Raw genomic sequence first — 14,749 nt, 5'->3', positions numbered from 1 at the left:
TTGCAAAATTAGGTACCTAGGTACCACAACGAGCGAATCGTAGAGGAATAAATAAAGTGCGTACAGTTGCGACCACAATGCGCGAGACGAAGAAAGCGACCTAATTAAGGTAAAGACCTAATCAATTTAAGTAATAAATTGGCCCCTACCAGCACATGTAAGATAAAGTTAAGTAAGTACACAAACTTCATTGATGTTAAGATATAATATATAATACATTAGACTACATAATTACTTAAAGTAGTTAAACTACATAACCTAGTCTCACAGTCAAGTTAATATACACATTTTTGTACATTGAATCACAGTTAAAACTAAGTGTCAATCAAGTCAGCAGTTAACAGGGATGTTCACAATCTGCTGGGGTAATATACTTACCGGATTATTTAAAAAACACCTTATAGTAGTTTTTAAAACCGCGGACACAGGCTAGCTGACATGTTGACACAAAAACTAAAGCTATACTAATACTAAAGGTCCGGCCACATCGCTACGGCATGGCTCTATAACGTGAACTATCTCAGCGCCGGCGTGCGGCACGTTACGTGCGGTCTGCTACAAGATGCAAGACGTGTTAAGTGCTCGGCACCGTGCAATCAACATGACGTGGCAACGTGCCGCACTCCAGCTGGGCTACTACGAAATTCCAAAAATCGAAGTTCGTATCGTACCGTCCCTGTGCCCTTGTATTAAATACCATATCCCTTATGTATATGCCATGCTTATACATAAGGGAGGTGTGCGTTTTTGTGCACAATAATTTGCATTATTTCCGAAAGCGAGGGAAAGCTACGCAAAGAGAGACGAGACTGAAGGGGAGGAACCTTCTACTAAAACTTTAATATGTGCATTGAGTTATAAAAAGGAGTACCCGAAGATATAGGATCTCTTCAGGGGAATTTATTTAAAAGCAAATTAAATCGCTGGCTTCTTGACGAATGTTTTTCTAGCGTGAAATATTTTCTGGAGACATGTAAAATCAGATAAATGTAAAAAATAACTGTTAAAAATAGCTGAATACATGACTGAGTTCTGGGCAAACAATAATAACATCCATTTGAATACTGTATTCTTAGCAAATAAATTCATTTCATTTTATAGCGCCAACGGGACGGCAAGATACGAACGAACTTCGCACTTCGTAGAATAGGGTCAGTTACAACGCCGCGCCGTGATGTGGCCACTGGCCAGGCACTAAACATACTTAGTCACTGTCAAGATAAAGGCGGAAACATACCATTAAAATGCGACGCCACGCCACGTCGTCCAACGCATTTCTCTATCTGTATCTGACCATATTAAACATATGGGACGGATTAGTACTGACACGGATTGGCCGTGGCGTCGGGTTTTAAATAGTGAATCGGCACCTTAATTGTCTAATCGGTTCTTAAATTTCCATGCCTTCTAAAAAGTAAGGCTGGCATTTTTAGTTTAGTATACAAGAGAACACAGCCAATTAACATTAGAAACGCTCCGTATCTTAAAATGAGATTCAGATATTGATATATCTTGTAATTAGGGCTGACGCTAGCCGGCGCGGGCGCACGTCGCGGGCGCGCAGTTAGCGACAAGCGACAGGGCACTAATTTGAAGCTTGCACATGTCATTTTTTTTAAATACTCCATCCTTACCTCAAAAGCATTAATGACCACCAAATATATGTTTTTTTTTATTCGACTGGGTGGAAAACGAGAAAGTGGGTCTCCTGATGGTAAGAGATCACCACCGCCCATAAACATCTGCAACACCAGGGGTATTGCAGATGCGTTGCCAACCTAGAGGCCTATGATGGGATACCTCAAGTGCGAGTAATTTCACCGGCTGTTTACTCTCCACGCCGAAACATAACAGTGCAAGCACTGCTGCTTCACGGCAGGATTAGCGAGCAAGATGGTGGTAGCAATCCGGGCGGACCTTGCACAAGGTACCTACGTACCTTTTATTTTAAGTAATCTTTTATAGTTTAACAAACCTTTTAAGGTTTAATAATTGTGGTAGTAGGCATCCGAGGACTAGAGAACTGGTGACCCGACATACAGGTTCACCTAGTTCGGGCACCAGTCTCCACCGTACAAGTCTACCAGCTATAGTTTTTACTTAATACTCTCTGTATTGTACTTTGGGGTGGAGTGAATAAATTTTACTATTTTTAACAAAAACAGTATGATCTCTCTTGTCATGTCATGTTTTTAAAAAAAGTATCATTCATGAGACCAAATCGACTAAACTCTTCTTATTCTGCGCAGTGCTTCTTCTACACAGTGCGTAATTCATGAACTTAGCGTCTTTTCACTTAACTTTGAACTCACCAAACCAATGAAATACGATCCTAACACAAGACAACGTGGCACTATATAGGTAGAGTCATTCACGATGACGCGTGCCGTGGTTCTTATACAATGTCTTTTTTTTTTATGTAGCCTGCATTATATCCCACTGCTGGGCAAAGGCCTCCCCTTTTCTCCGCCACTCTTCCCTGTCCTGGGCATGCACCTGCCAAGCCAAAGCTGAAGTGGGACTGGGCCGGATATGTCTGCCGCATGCACGCGGACCGATAGGCACGGATCGTAACCGAATGGGGTCCGAGGGATGGGCATAGGAGCAGAGGCAGACCCAAGAGGAGATGGCAGGACGACCTGAGCGCTTTTCAGCTCGATTGACAGGTGCATGCCCAGAACAATGTCATTAATGTCTAATTTTGTCAAAATCACGCGTCTTCGTGGATGGCACTAGGTATATACCTCTACATTCTTTTTGATGGTCAGTAAAGTTTTTGAGTTAGAAAACCTGATTTTTGGAAATATTTTTGGTGGGAGTTTCTATTGATCTGACTCTCGGTAACACACATCTCTGTTCTGCTCTGTATTTATGGAGCTTCACCCAAAGCCTTTAGAGTATGATATTCACATGTTTGTACTTCCTACACTATAAAATCTGCCTTGTTCAACTGCTTAATGAAAGACGTATAGACCTCATTTTCTGCTTTAAGCCCTTCTTCCCTCATGAAATAGGGAAAGGTGTTACTTGTCGCCAGATAGTAAATGCCAGATTTGCTGAAGTCTGTTTCTATACCGACGACGTTAGTGTCAGTACTATTGAAGCACTCAGAATACCTTGCCGCTTGAACAGACTCGCATCTTTGTGCTATGAACATATTTGGGTGTTCTAGAGCCTGCCACCAGTATAAAACAGACTTGACGTGGCTGCAGATAATCAAACACGGAATGTAAGGTATATCCCCTGGTTGGAACTCTCCACCGTTGACGTAAAAGTCCACATGTCCCAAAGGTTCTGGTGTCCCGAAGCCATCTATATTTGTGTGGACAGCATCAACTCTTTCAGCGTCTGTTGGGTTGAATCTTAGCTCTAAGGGGAGGCTTTTGAAGCAAGGTCCTGAGACATCCAGGCCTGTCATCCGCGACGGTTTGGTGCCGGTCACATTGTAGAAGTGCTTAGCGGCGTAACTCACGACGTGTGCGCCCAGGCTTAGGCCAACTAGCTCCAGGTTGTCTGCAGTTAGACCTTGTTCTGTCAGCTTCACGAGGAACTCGCCCATTCTATGACCAATCTCGCGCGTTAGACGCACCGATCTGAAAATAATTGGAGTAAGTATGATTCGTGCCTTATTTGGGAATTTCCGAAAACCAATCGGTTACTAAAAGACATAATGTAGGTATACTGTAAGAGGTAAAAGTTGTGAATTTTAAAATAATATTACTATTAGGAGCAGCTGGATGTTTAGGTATAAGTGGTTGAAAGATAGGCCTTTGAAAGAGCAGACAACAGTTCTGCGCAGACCATCGACATGAGATATTTGGGTACCATTAGGTCAAGTATTTGGGAGAGGTATATTTTTAGGGGTATGATTTTATTAGTCACCTAAAAAATGCATTTTCGGCAACCTAATAAATAATATTTGTTCCTGAAATAGTAGATCTGTCACCTAAATTAAATCACCAAATAATATTAAAACGTTTACCTAAATATTAATTAACAATTACTCTGAAATAATATTGATCATCAAATAATTATATTGGGTTCCAAAATAATAGATGTGTCACTAAAACGGAATCACCAAACAATATAGAAATGGCTACCTCAAAATTAATTATAATCACTGGAAAATAATATTGATCATCAAATAATTGAACTGAAATTTGACGATATGATATACAATGAATGAAACAATAATAATAATATCCTCTCACAAATTACACCAATTGACCCAGCCCCAAACTAAGCAAAATTTGTTCTATGGGTGCTAAACAACGGGTAGACATACATGCTTAAATATACTCATCATACAATATTAGCAAAAAATGTTCGGTTTTGGCACTTCGCCGGCTGCTACCGCGGCACGCTCGCTTCGTTAGCTCGGCTCGCGCCATGAGGGTCGTAGTTCTACTTAACACTCCTCCTCGCTTCGCTCGTCGTCGTACCTAACCAGAACTGTTTTAGTAGAATAGGTAGAAGCATCGAATTAAGGAACTGATCTATTTATTAGGTGACAGATCTATTATTTTGGTGATCGAATTTTGATGATCAAAGTATAATTTAGGATACAGGTTTACATTAATCTGATGACTCATACTTAGAGACAGCTTTGATTAATATGATGACTAACATATTTCTTAGGGATAGATATTATACCTAATTAGGGTATCGCAGTTTAGTGACAAATCAAAATTTAAGTGACAGAAAATATAGTTCCCTATTTTTAGTGGTGGACATTACCTATGATGATAATTAGAAAGAAATATACGTCTTAATTAGCATATAATAGGTGAGATGAATGTTTTGATGATGTTGATGAAGATTATAAAGAAACATAAGTCTTAGTTTGGGTAAATATAGCTGAGAAAGCTTGAAGGTCTATGTGAGGAAGTGCCCGTGCGTGAGCTACCAGGCGGCGCTGTACAGTATGAATGTTTTGATGACGTTGATGAAGATTATAAAGAAATATGAGTCTTATTTTGGGTAGATATAACTGAGGAAAATGAAGTTCTGTGTGAGGAAGTGCCAGTGCGCGAGCTACCAAGCGGCGCTGTATAGTATGAATGTCTTGATGATGATTATGAAGATTATAAAGAAACATGAGTCTTACTTTGGGTAGATATAACTGAGAAAACTGAAGTTCTGTGTGAGGAAGTGCCAGTGCGCGAGCTACCAAGCGGCGCTGTATAGTATGAATGTCTTGATGATGATTATGAAGATTATAAAGAAACATGAGTCTCACTTTGGATAGATATAACTGAGGAAGCTGAAGGTTTCAGTGAGGAAGACGTTGTAGCCGCGGCGCGCGTACGCCGTGCCGACGGCCTGCGTGTGCGGCCAGATGGCGCTGTCCAAGAAGCCCACGGCGTATAACACCGTCTTCTTGTTCCGAAAGTCTGAGGACAAGATATAATAGTTATTCAATTAGTATTTTCTTTTTTACTGTGTAAGATTTAACAATTATATATATATATATATATATATAAAAATATATTATATATATAATATTATAACAATTATATTTTTATAAGATTTAACAATTATATATATATATATATATATACCTAGTTGCTGTTAAAAGTGCTTATTGATTTTTAACCTTGACATTTTTAACTTTATTCTGTACTTTTGATACGTCAATCCCTAGAGCCAATCTTAGGTAAGTATTTTAATTGTTATTAAATGATATTGTAACGGATAACTCACGTCTTAAACCGAGTTTAGCTCGACATGTTTCGGGCTATTTCGTAGCCCTTCTTCTCAGGAGCACGCGACTCGGCGGCTGCCGCAACACGCACACTACGCGCCACCGCTCTGCTCGCGCGACTCGAGCTAAACTCGGTTTAAGACGTGAGTTATCCGTTACAATATTATTTAATATGAGTGAGTCTCACGGTAGCATCATGGTCAAAATTTTAATTGTTGTTCTTATTTCATATGTTGACATTCTTAATAAAAAATATTTATTATTCTTACCTTGACGACTCCAATATAAATTCTTGTAAATTGACATGACATTTATGTTCAATCAATATGATTTAATATTATATAAAATGAATAACTAAACTAAAACTGAACTAAAAAACTGATAAGAAATAAAAGGCAGATTAACAAGTCAGTTCCCAGAACATATAACGATTCAACGTTTAAAAAAAACGCGAACGTCCAACATAAAACTGTAATAATGTAAACAATAACATTTCGTCCATAAATAAAGGAGGTCCACCGATGAATTTAAATGAAACAATTCTGTAAACCGGTGTCGTTACATGAATAATGTATGCTGTATGGTCGTCGGTTATATTTGTGCACCTGACTAGGTATACGACGGCATATTAAAAGAGAAGAAAGGTCAACAAATGGTATCGAAACGAAATTTCAATTTGACGACCGGATAGACAAGTGGTTAGAGAACCTGACTATGAAGCTTGATGTTTCTATTTAACTTCAGTAACAAAACTAAATGCCAAATAATTCACTAATTGACTATTATTCTATATGCTGGGTAAAGGTCAGGTTACAAACTTGAACTCTCTTTCTGTTTATGTTAACACTCAAACGCTCTCTCTTAAGTAATTATACGTTTTGTCAAACCTTACCATAGAATATTTATATTTAAGTATTTCCATGAATTCTTTAGTTATACTTGTTTTTTAAGCCATTTATATAATTTCAATATGTTTTTGTCAGTTTTTGTTCGTTTAAGTAGTAGTGTAAAAGCAGTATGGATGGAGTAAATGAATTTTACTTTAAAATCCATATTATTTTGCTTTTATTTTACAGTCAATCATCGTTTGCACTTTCAATAATTAGGGTTTTCACAGAGGTGAAATATCGCTAGATGGCGTTAGTATCGTGTAGTTCGTTTGCCGTTTGCTTGCAATGAGGGCTATCGTTTTTTGTCTCACTAGATGGCGCACTGTTGCGTGGGGTTTTTAAGTATGGCTTTCAAAGTCTGTTATTACGGGCGTGAAAACAAAGTTTAGATTAAAAACATATTTAATACACCTTAAAACCGTACCATAAAAATATCGAGCATGCCACAGTGTTGCATAGTCCCCGTTTTGTTCGGAAAAAAGGGAGGACAAAGCTTTCCGAAAGACAAAACTGTCTCAGACCATAGACATTCATTGCCCCGGAACGCATATTTGCCATAATTAATTTCAGATATTGCAAAATATTCACAAAATTATTCTAATTATAAATAAACCCGCGTAGCTCACCCAAAAACTATGAGATTTGACATTTCGGAGACCTCACGCTACACTAGCGCTCATAGCCCTCATTGGCTCATTTAGTTTTTTAACCAATCACGAGCAAACGTCAAACGGACCTCACGATACTAACGCCATCTAGCGATATTTCACCTCCGTGAAAAACCTCATTAATAGCTTAATTAACTTTTCAAAAAATTAGTTCTTATATAAAATATCAATCTTAAGCCACATTTTTTGGACTCATCAACTCCTGACTACAACGTAGGTACTCACTGATTTAATTTGTATTACAACAAGAACTCATACAAATATCTGCCCGATGATCGAAACGGCGGACCTGGGATCTGAAGCTTCATATGACCCTAACCACTGCGCTATCCGTGATATCTTTCTCGTGAATGATCTCTTTCTTTTACTGTGATGTTTATAACTTATTATTGTGCACGTGTCTTTTGTCTGGTTTTGCGTTCTGTTTGTTTTCATTATTGTTATTATTTTATTTCTCCACAGAAAACCAGCGTTACTGCACATAATGTGCGGCAACACATGCTGAGTGGAGACCCTTTTTGGTATCTGCTGTGTCACCTAGTAACATAGTTTTAGTGCTAGTTCTAGTCTTAGTTTTAGGGGTACATTTTTGGAGCCAAAATAAACTTTTCTTTCTCTTTCTTCTTTCTATTAAATTATATTACTTTCTATTTGTTTCTTTTTAGATTTACTTTTTCTTTTTTTTTTTGAATTTATGTCGCCTTCCGTGAAGTCGCCAAGCGGTCTCAGCTGAAGACCAGCGTGCCTCTACGGCCAAACACTATGCTGAGCTGAGACCGTTTCGCGATTTCGCAAATACTGTCATTAATATTTATTTTATACTTGTTTTATTTTGTGTACTTATAATATGTAATTTGCGAATTAGCGAATAAACGTTTCTATTTCTATTATTTTCTATTTTGATAAACTTACCCATTTTCTTGTCCTTAGCCATCATCCTGGCAGCAGCCATGACGGGCATGGGCTTCGTAGTGATCTTGCCATGCCTTAGCTGATGAAGCACGACCTTCAACTTGGGCATGCTGCGGGGGCTGATGCTGGAGTGGTTCATGACGCCAGGACCTGAGATAAGGAAGTTAGCTCGTTACCAATCCATCGCCCACTAATAAATACCAAATCGTCGACGATAGTACAAATCTGCTTATCTACCATACTACGTATCTGCACTACGTGTAGTTTTACAGGGAATGGTTTTAAATGAATAGGCAACGGATAATAGTATTTTATGCAACTATATCGTAATAGGGGTCCTTAAAACACGAGTGTGGGTTTATGAAACGAGGCGTAGCCGAGTTTCATAATAGGGTCACATGAGTGTTTTAAGGCCTAATTACGTACAGTTGCATACAATCATTTATCTATATCCATATATTAAATCCCTCCCAATCCCAAATTGAGAATGACCTGCATTAACGAGAACTAGGTAGGTATATCTGCCCCACGAGCTGCGCCCGCGACGACCTGCTGCTGCACGTGGTCGCGGCGCCCCCCCCCCCCCCGTGCTGTAATGATGTATGAAATCTCATTACGATACAGCCGTGTTCATAATAGAATCCAATGTCGTAATGCTGGTCATTACCTATGGTTTTTGAACGCATAATTGAGGATTTACTCGTACTATATAGGTGTAGATAAACATACTTATCTATCAAGGCGGGCGGAGCAGCAGCCCAGGCTGAAACAGCAAAACGCCGCAAATATACAGGGCTCTCTAAAGACTACATATTTGCGGCTTTTGCTGTTGAAAATTTGGGTCCGTGGAGTTCGGACGCTCACAAACTTTTCGGGTCAAATAAAAATAAATAAATTCGAAATTACCAATGACCATAGGGCTGGTGCATTTCTCGCCCAACGTATTGGAGTCAAAACCCAGCGCGGAAATACATTCAGCCTTATGGGCACTCTTCCGCAGGGTCAAGACTTGGGGGAATTGTATAATATAGTTAAGTTATTATTAGGATAGTTTTTTTATTTTTTATTCGACTGGATAGCAAACGACCAAGTGGGTCTCCTGATGGTAAGAGTTCACCACCACCCATAAAACCTAGAAGCCTAAGATGGGATACCTCAAGGGCCAGTAATTTCGAACCTAGAGGCCTAAGATGGGATAGGGATAGCTCAAGTGCCAGTAATTTCACCGGCTTCGCGCTTCGTGCTTCGCGGCAGGATTAGCAAGCAAGATGGTGGTAGCAATCCAGGCGGACCTTGCACAAGGTCCTACCAGTTTAGTATAAGTACTTCAATTGTACCTTTTCTATAATGCGATTGTTTAAATATATACTTAAATGCATACATCCAAGACCCGAGAACAAGCATTCGCATTATTCACACAAATATCTGCCTCGACCAGGGCTCGAACCCAGGACCTCAGCTTCATAGTCAGGTTCTCTAACCACTTGGCCATCTGGTCCAACGTTCACTGAATCCGGACGAACGGTTTATTTCAACAAATTTGGAGTAAAGATTGGATTGGTGAAATTTGTCAGACACGCGGATTTACCCTTTCCCCGACGATTTGTAATACAACACACTTTTGACTATTTTGACGTTGAACCAAGCGGTGAAAAATGCTGGAATATTCCCAACTGTATTTTGTCAATTACTCTATTGGTGGGTTCGATGAGACCTAAATATTGACTCAACAGTAATCTAACTCGATAACTTCGTTATGATAATTATCATCTGTTTAGTGCAACGGTGAAGGTCTACTTCTATGCCACAGTAAACAGAATACTGTGCTTCTGTTACTTAATATTAAGTAAACCTGACCCTTCCGTCGCTGAACATGATATTCGCAAAACACGATATTCGCAAAACATCATATTCGCAAAACATGATATTCGCAAAACATGACATTCGCAAAACATTATATTCGCAAAATATCATATCCAACTCATCACTCATCAACGTCCAGCAATTGAAGCTAAAAAAATGAAAATTTGAACAGAAGTTTTCTTTATGACGTCGGCGGCCGATCGTAAAATTCGCCAAATCACGAAATTCCTAGGCATATCCTGAAATGGCGCCATTTCATGAATTAGCTAAAGGACATCCGCCATATCGTTCAAAATTCACCGTTTAACGATTTGCCTAGTGACGTTTAGGCACATCATGAAATTTCTAGGCATATTATGAAATGGCGCCATTTCGCGACATGCCTTTGTAGGAATTTCATGATCTGGCGGATTTTACGATCGGCCGCCGACATAGGTATATAATGATTATAATTATATGTTATATTTGGAAACCATTTTATTTAACATAACATACTTAGGCCTTTTTAATGGCATTATTCAATTGATAATAATCTTCTAGGCAATGTTGCAGTTTTTGGTCACAACTTTGCCTGCAACTTTGTCGGTATTTATGGTTGAAAATAAGATTATTTTATGAATATTCAAGCTTATTTCTGCGACTCATGACTTCAGTTAGCTTACACAGCAACTAGGGCCACAGACACTTAAAAAAACGTGTAATTCCGCGCCAAGTTGCAATATTTTACGGTTGCTACTGTATATTTTATCTACTGTGCCCGTTATTTATGTCACTTAGTTGATGTCATTGCCAACAAGCTGTGATGTATTTGAAAGTGATAATATGTATAATGTCAAAGTCAAAAGTCAAAGTCAAAATATCTTTATTCAATTTAGGCTATAACAAACACTTATGAATGTCAAAAAAAATCTACCACCGGTTCGGAAAAACCTCTGCTGAGAAGAATCCGGCAAGAAACTTAAAGAGATCTGTAATTGTTAAACCGTTGGTATTTATAATACGTCTCATTGCAGCTTATCCTGCCATCAATCGACTAATAGGTACTCTTAATTGTAATTACGCCATCGTGTTAAATTATTGTCATTATATTGTAAAATACTGTATTTATGTTATTACCGTAATTATTATAGGTATAAGTTCTGTGACTTATAAAAGATATCGCGAAATTGAAGAACATATTTTTTTGTGTCAACCCCTTTAGCTCCACCATTTTAAAATTACCAAAAACTAAATCAAAATCAAAGTTGTCAAAAAATCTACAACCGGTTCGGAATAAACCTCTGTTGAAAAAAACTGGTAAGAATCTCACTAAAGATTTTTTAAACAGATCTACAATGCTATTTAAGAACTTACAATCCAAGTATTTAACAACTTGCCACTTCAACGATCTAATTCGTTTTGCTATGTCTGTGACCCTCGTTCTTCTACGTATCTCCTCATTTCTTCTTCGATCCCGTAGAGAACCCCTAGCATAGCTCTCTCCATAGCTAGCTGAGCAACTCTGAACCTATTTTAATTTTAGAGGTATAAACCATAATATTATAGTGAAGCATCAGGTCTCGGATCCACTATCATCACTGAGAAGTAATCAAAGGTCAAACGACTACGCTCCTGCGACTTCCGAAAAGTCATAGGTCAAACAACTGGCTTTGTAGCTACTCAGCTAAACCCCGTTATCTAACGCTCAGTTTGGGGGCAAGTGATGGGGCACTTTCGATAATCTGAATCGATAAAAAATTACGTTGATTTACTCACTCACTAACATGTCAAAAGATCTGATTCATACTTAACAGAGCTCTGCTATAGTGATTTTTTAAATTATGATGAAATTTAAGATTTTTTTCATTAATTATTGTGTTTCATGATAAATTAACAATATTTTTTCCAAATCAAACTTCGTCGCCTGCTTGTAAAAATCCATTTTAAAAATAGGTATCTACTATAAATGATTTTCGAAAAAAATAATTTATGTCAAAGATATAGATTTAAAAAATTAGAAGACGTTAAAAATGTTTTATGATGTTAAAGAGAAAATACTACTTATTTAATCTCAAAAGAAGATTTTTTTTATATATATATAAGAGGGGGCAAACTAGCAGACGGGTCACCTGATGGAGAGCGATCATCGTCGCCCATGGACACCCGCAAGTGCAACACGAGGGGAATCACAGGTGCGTTGCCGACCTTTTTAGAAAGATCCCTAAGTTGTAACGCTCCGGGAATGTTGGGGAATGTTGTTGTTGTTCTTTTGACAAATAACTCTTTATAAGTAATTAATGAACAGTCACCAGCACCAATATCTGACACAACAAGTCTCTTAGAAAAAATATCTCATACGACTCTTATTTCTAGGGCCGGAAGGACGTGTCAGATATTTTTGCACGCTCCGCTGTGGCAGATATTAATGCTGGTGACTGAACAAACTAATTAATTGGAGCAACATCACTATTGCCCCCAAAATGAGCGTTAGATAATGGGGTGGACTACTCACAATTTGGGATCATTCCGGCTGGATACCCGTACTGTGGGCGAAGCACGCTGTCGGCTCTACTTGCGACCGCCATCGCCACCATCAACAGAGCGAGTCTTCGCGGCATTGCTCTGAAACAAGGCTAACATTTAAAAACCGGCCAAGAGCGTGTCGGACACGCCCGAAATAGGGTTCCGTAGCCATTACGAAAAAATTAAGTATATTTTTCTAAGGATTTCTTATTTTATACGGAATCTTCCATAGTTCATAAATATACCTAATTTTATACCTTAGGCTGCTATATATTTACTCTTAAACTACTAATAATTCTCAAGCAAACTTAGCCGTTATAGTTTTCCTTGAAAGTTTGATATACTTAATACCATTCTGAATTTTTTCAAATTTTTCCACCCACCGCTTAGGTTTTAGAAGGGGGAGACGCTCGATTTTAATAAAAAATTGCACTTTAAAGTTGAATATTTCGCAAACATATCACTGAATCGAAAAATCGTCTTAGCAAACCCTAATGGTTTTAAAATACCCATCTAACGATAGGGTTTGCTGAGAAAAAAAAATCATCCCCACTTTACGTCTATAGGAGGTACCCTAAAAAAAATGTTTTTGAATTTTTTATTGTACCATTTTGTCGGCATAGTTTATATATATATATATGCGTGCAAAATTACAGCTTTCTAACATTGATAGTCCCTGAGCAAAGCCGCGGACGGACAGACAGACAGACAGACGAACAGACAGACAGACAGACAGATAGACAGACATGGCGAAACTATAAGGGTTCCGTTTTTGCCATTTTGGCTTCGGAACCCTAAAAACCGGACAAGAGCGAGTTGGACTCACGCACGACGGGTTCCGTACCATTATCTAAACAACATTAGACATTAGCAAAAAAACGGCAAAAAATCAAGCTCGTTCGGACCTGTTATATTGGTGTGTTTACAAAAATCATTAACTTAAAGCTTCTTCTTAGTCGCTTATATAGGTATATTAATCATGATCGTTTATATACGAGCGAGCATTACTTAGCTTATGAGTTCCATTGGTCATCTACGGTCTTCTTCATCAGGTCCAGGTTACCAAACGATACTTTCTCAATGTAATCTTACTCGTAATGCTAAAAATGCCAAAATCGCCATAGGTGTGCCTATAAAATTTGAGATTTGCCCTCGATTTCCCTAGGATCCCATCATCAGATCTTGACTTGGTGACAATGGGACCACCACAGAAGAATATTCTTTCGAATAAAAAAAGAATTTTGAAAATCGCATACATAAAAAAAATACAAACATTGGAACATAGAACCTCCTCCTTTTTTGAAGTCGGTTGTAAACAGAAATAATATTTCTGAAGTACAGAGAAATAATAATTAACTTCGTTAAGCATTTAATGAACGCGCAACCCGTAAATATTACACCGGGATACAAAATACAGAATTACGACGAAATCATTTCGTCCCTAAATGGCCCGAAATATTTGATATAGCTTTGTCCAGTGACTTTACTCTTGTGAAAGAAAAATATTTCCAAATTCCAAAGATTTGTCGGAATTTGATAAATACGAAAGTTTGTGAGTGTACTCTACTTACTATGTCTTTTTCCGGGACTTAAACTATCTGTAACCGAATTTTATCTAAATCGGTTCAGTCTTTTAGACGTGATGAAGTAACAGACAAACAGACGACATTTATTACATTTTTTTTATGTCAATAAATGATGTAGGTTTGACTTTGATACAAACTTTCGCATAATATGAGTGCGGCTCGCGGCTTAAAGAAGTAGAATTATAAAGAAAGTTTAATTTTTTTAGTTTTTTACAAACTTTTATTTAGTTTTACTTGTCCCGTTGTGTGTATGTCTTTCTGTAATCAAATCTTGCAAGTTGAATTCGATTAACTTCCAGTAGATGGATTGACTTGAAATTTCGTATACTTATGTAGATTGCGTTACAATACAATAATCTGGTAGTGACATCCTGGTAGTCGGCCAGGATCGTCTCCACAAGACGGAACTCTTCAACGGTTAATGGCATCGACTTGAAATTGTGTATGCAAATGTAGTTTGGGTATACAAGTACAGTCAACAAAAAGTACAGTCAGCAAAAAAAGCTTGTATTCTAGTTGATGATGATATGTAGGTACTGCAAAGTCATAGTACATTATTTTGTTCTATCAATCAATAGTTTTCGCAGCGCACGCGATGTAAGTATTTTTTAGATCATTTTTACA

The 14,749-nt window shown here is 38.1% G+C and overlaps 1 protein-coding gene across 4 annotated transcripts in view; it reads right to left on the bottom strand.

Annotated features, from left to right (window-relative positions):
* Window positions 1-704: 704 nt before the first annotated feature.
* Window positions 705-14,749, bottom strand: part of LOC141441531 (lipase member I-like) — a 34,367-nt gene continuing 20,322 nt past the window's right edge. For all 4 annotated transcript variants that reach the window (XM_074106295.1, XM_074106298.1, XM_074106296.1 and 1 more), the window contains exons 2-5: window positions 12,529-12,638; window positions 8,175-8,324; window positions 5,240-5,393; window positions 705-3,593 (exon numbers count right to left, since the gene is read on the bottom strand). In XM_074106295.1, coding sequence (XP_073962396.1) covers window positions 2,924-3,593; window positions 5,240-5,393; window positions 8,175-8,324; window positions 12,529-12,634 — 1,080 coding nt within the window. In that variant the 5' untranslated portion in view covers window positions 12,635-12,638 and the 3' untranslated portion in view covers window positions 705-2,923. The remainder of the gene's footprint in view (window positions 3,594-5,239; window positions 5,394-8,174; window positions 8,325-12,528; window positions 12,639-14,749) is intronic.

This window comes from Choristoneura fumiferana, chromosome 24 (genome assembly GCF_025370935.1).
Source record: "Choristoneura fumiferana chromosome 24, NRCan_CFum_1, whole genome shotgun sequence".
NCBI lineage: Eukaryota > Metazoa > Arthropoda > Insecta > Lepidoptera > Tortricidae > Choristoneura > Choristoneura fumiferana.
The sequence above is the reverse complement of the archived record's forward strand: the minus strand, read 5'-3'. Positions and strand labels throughout refer to the sequence as shown.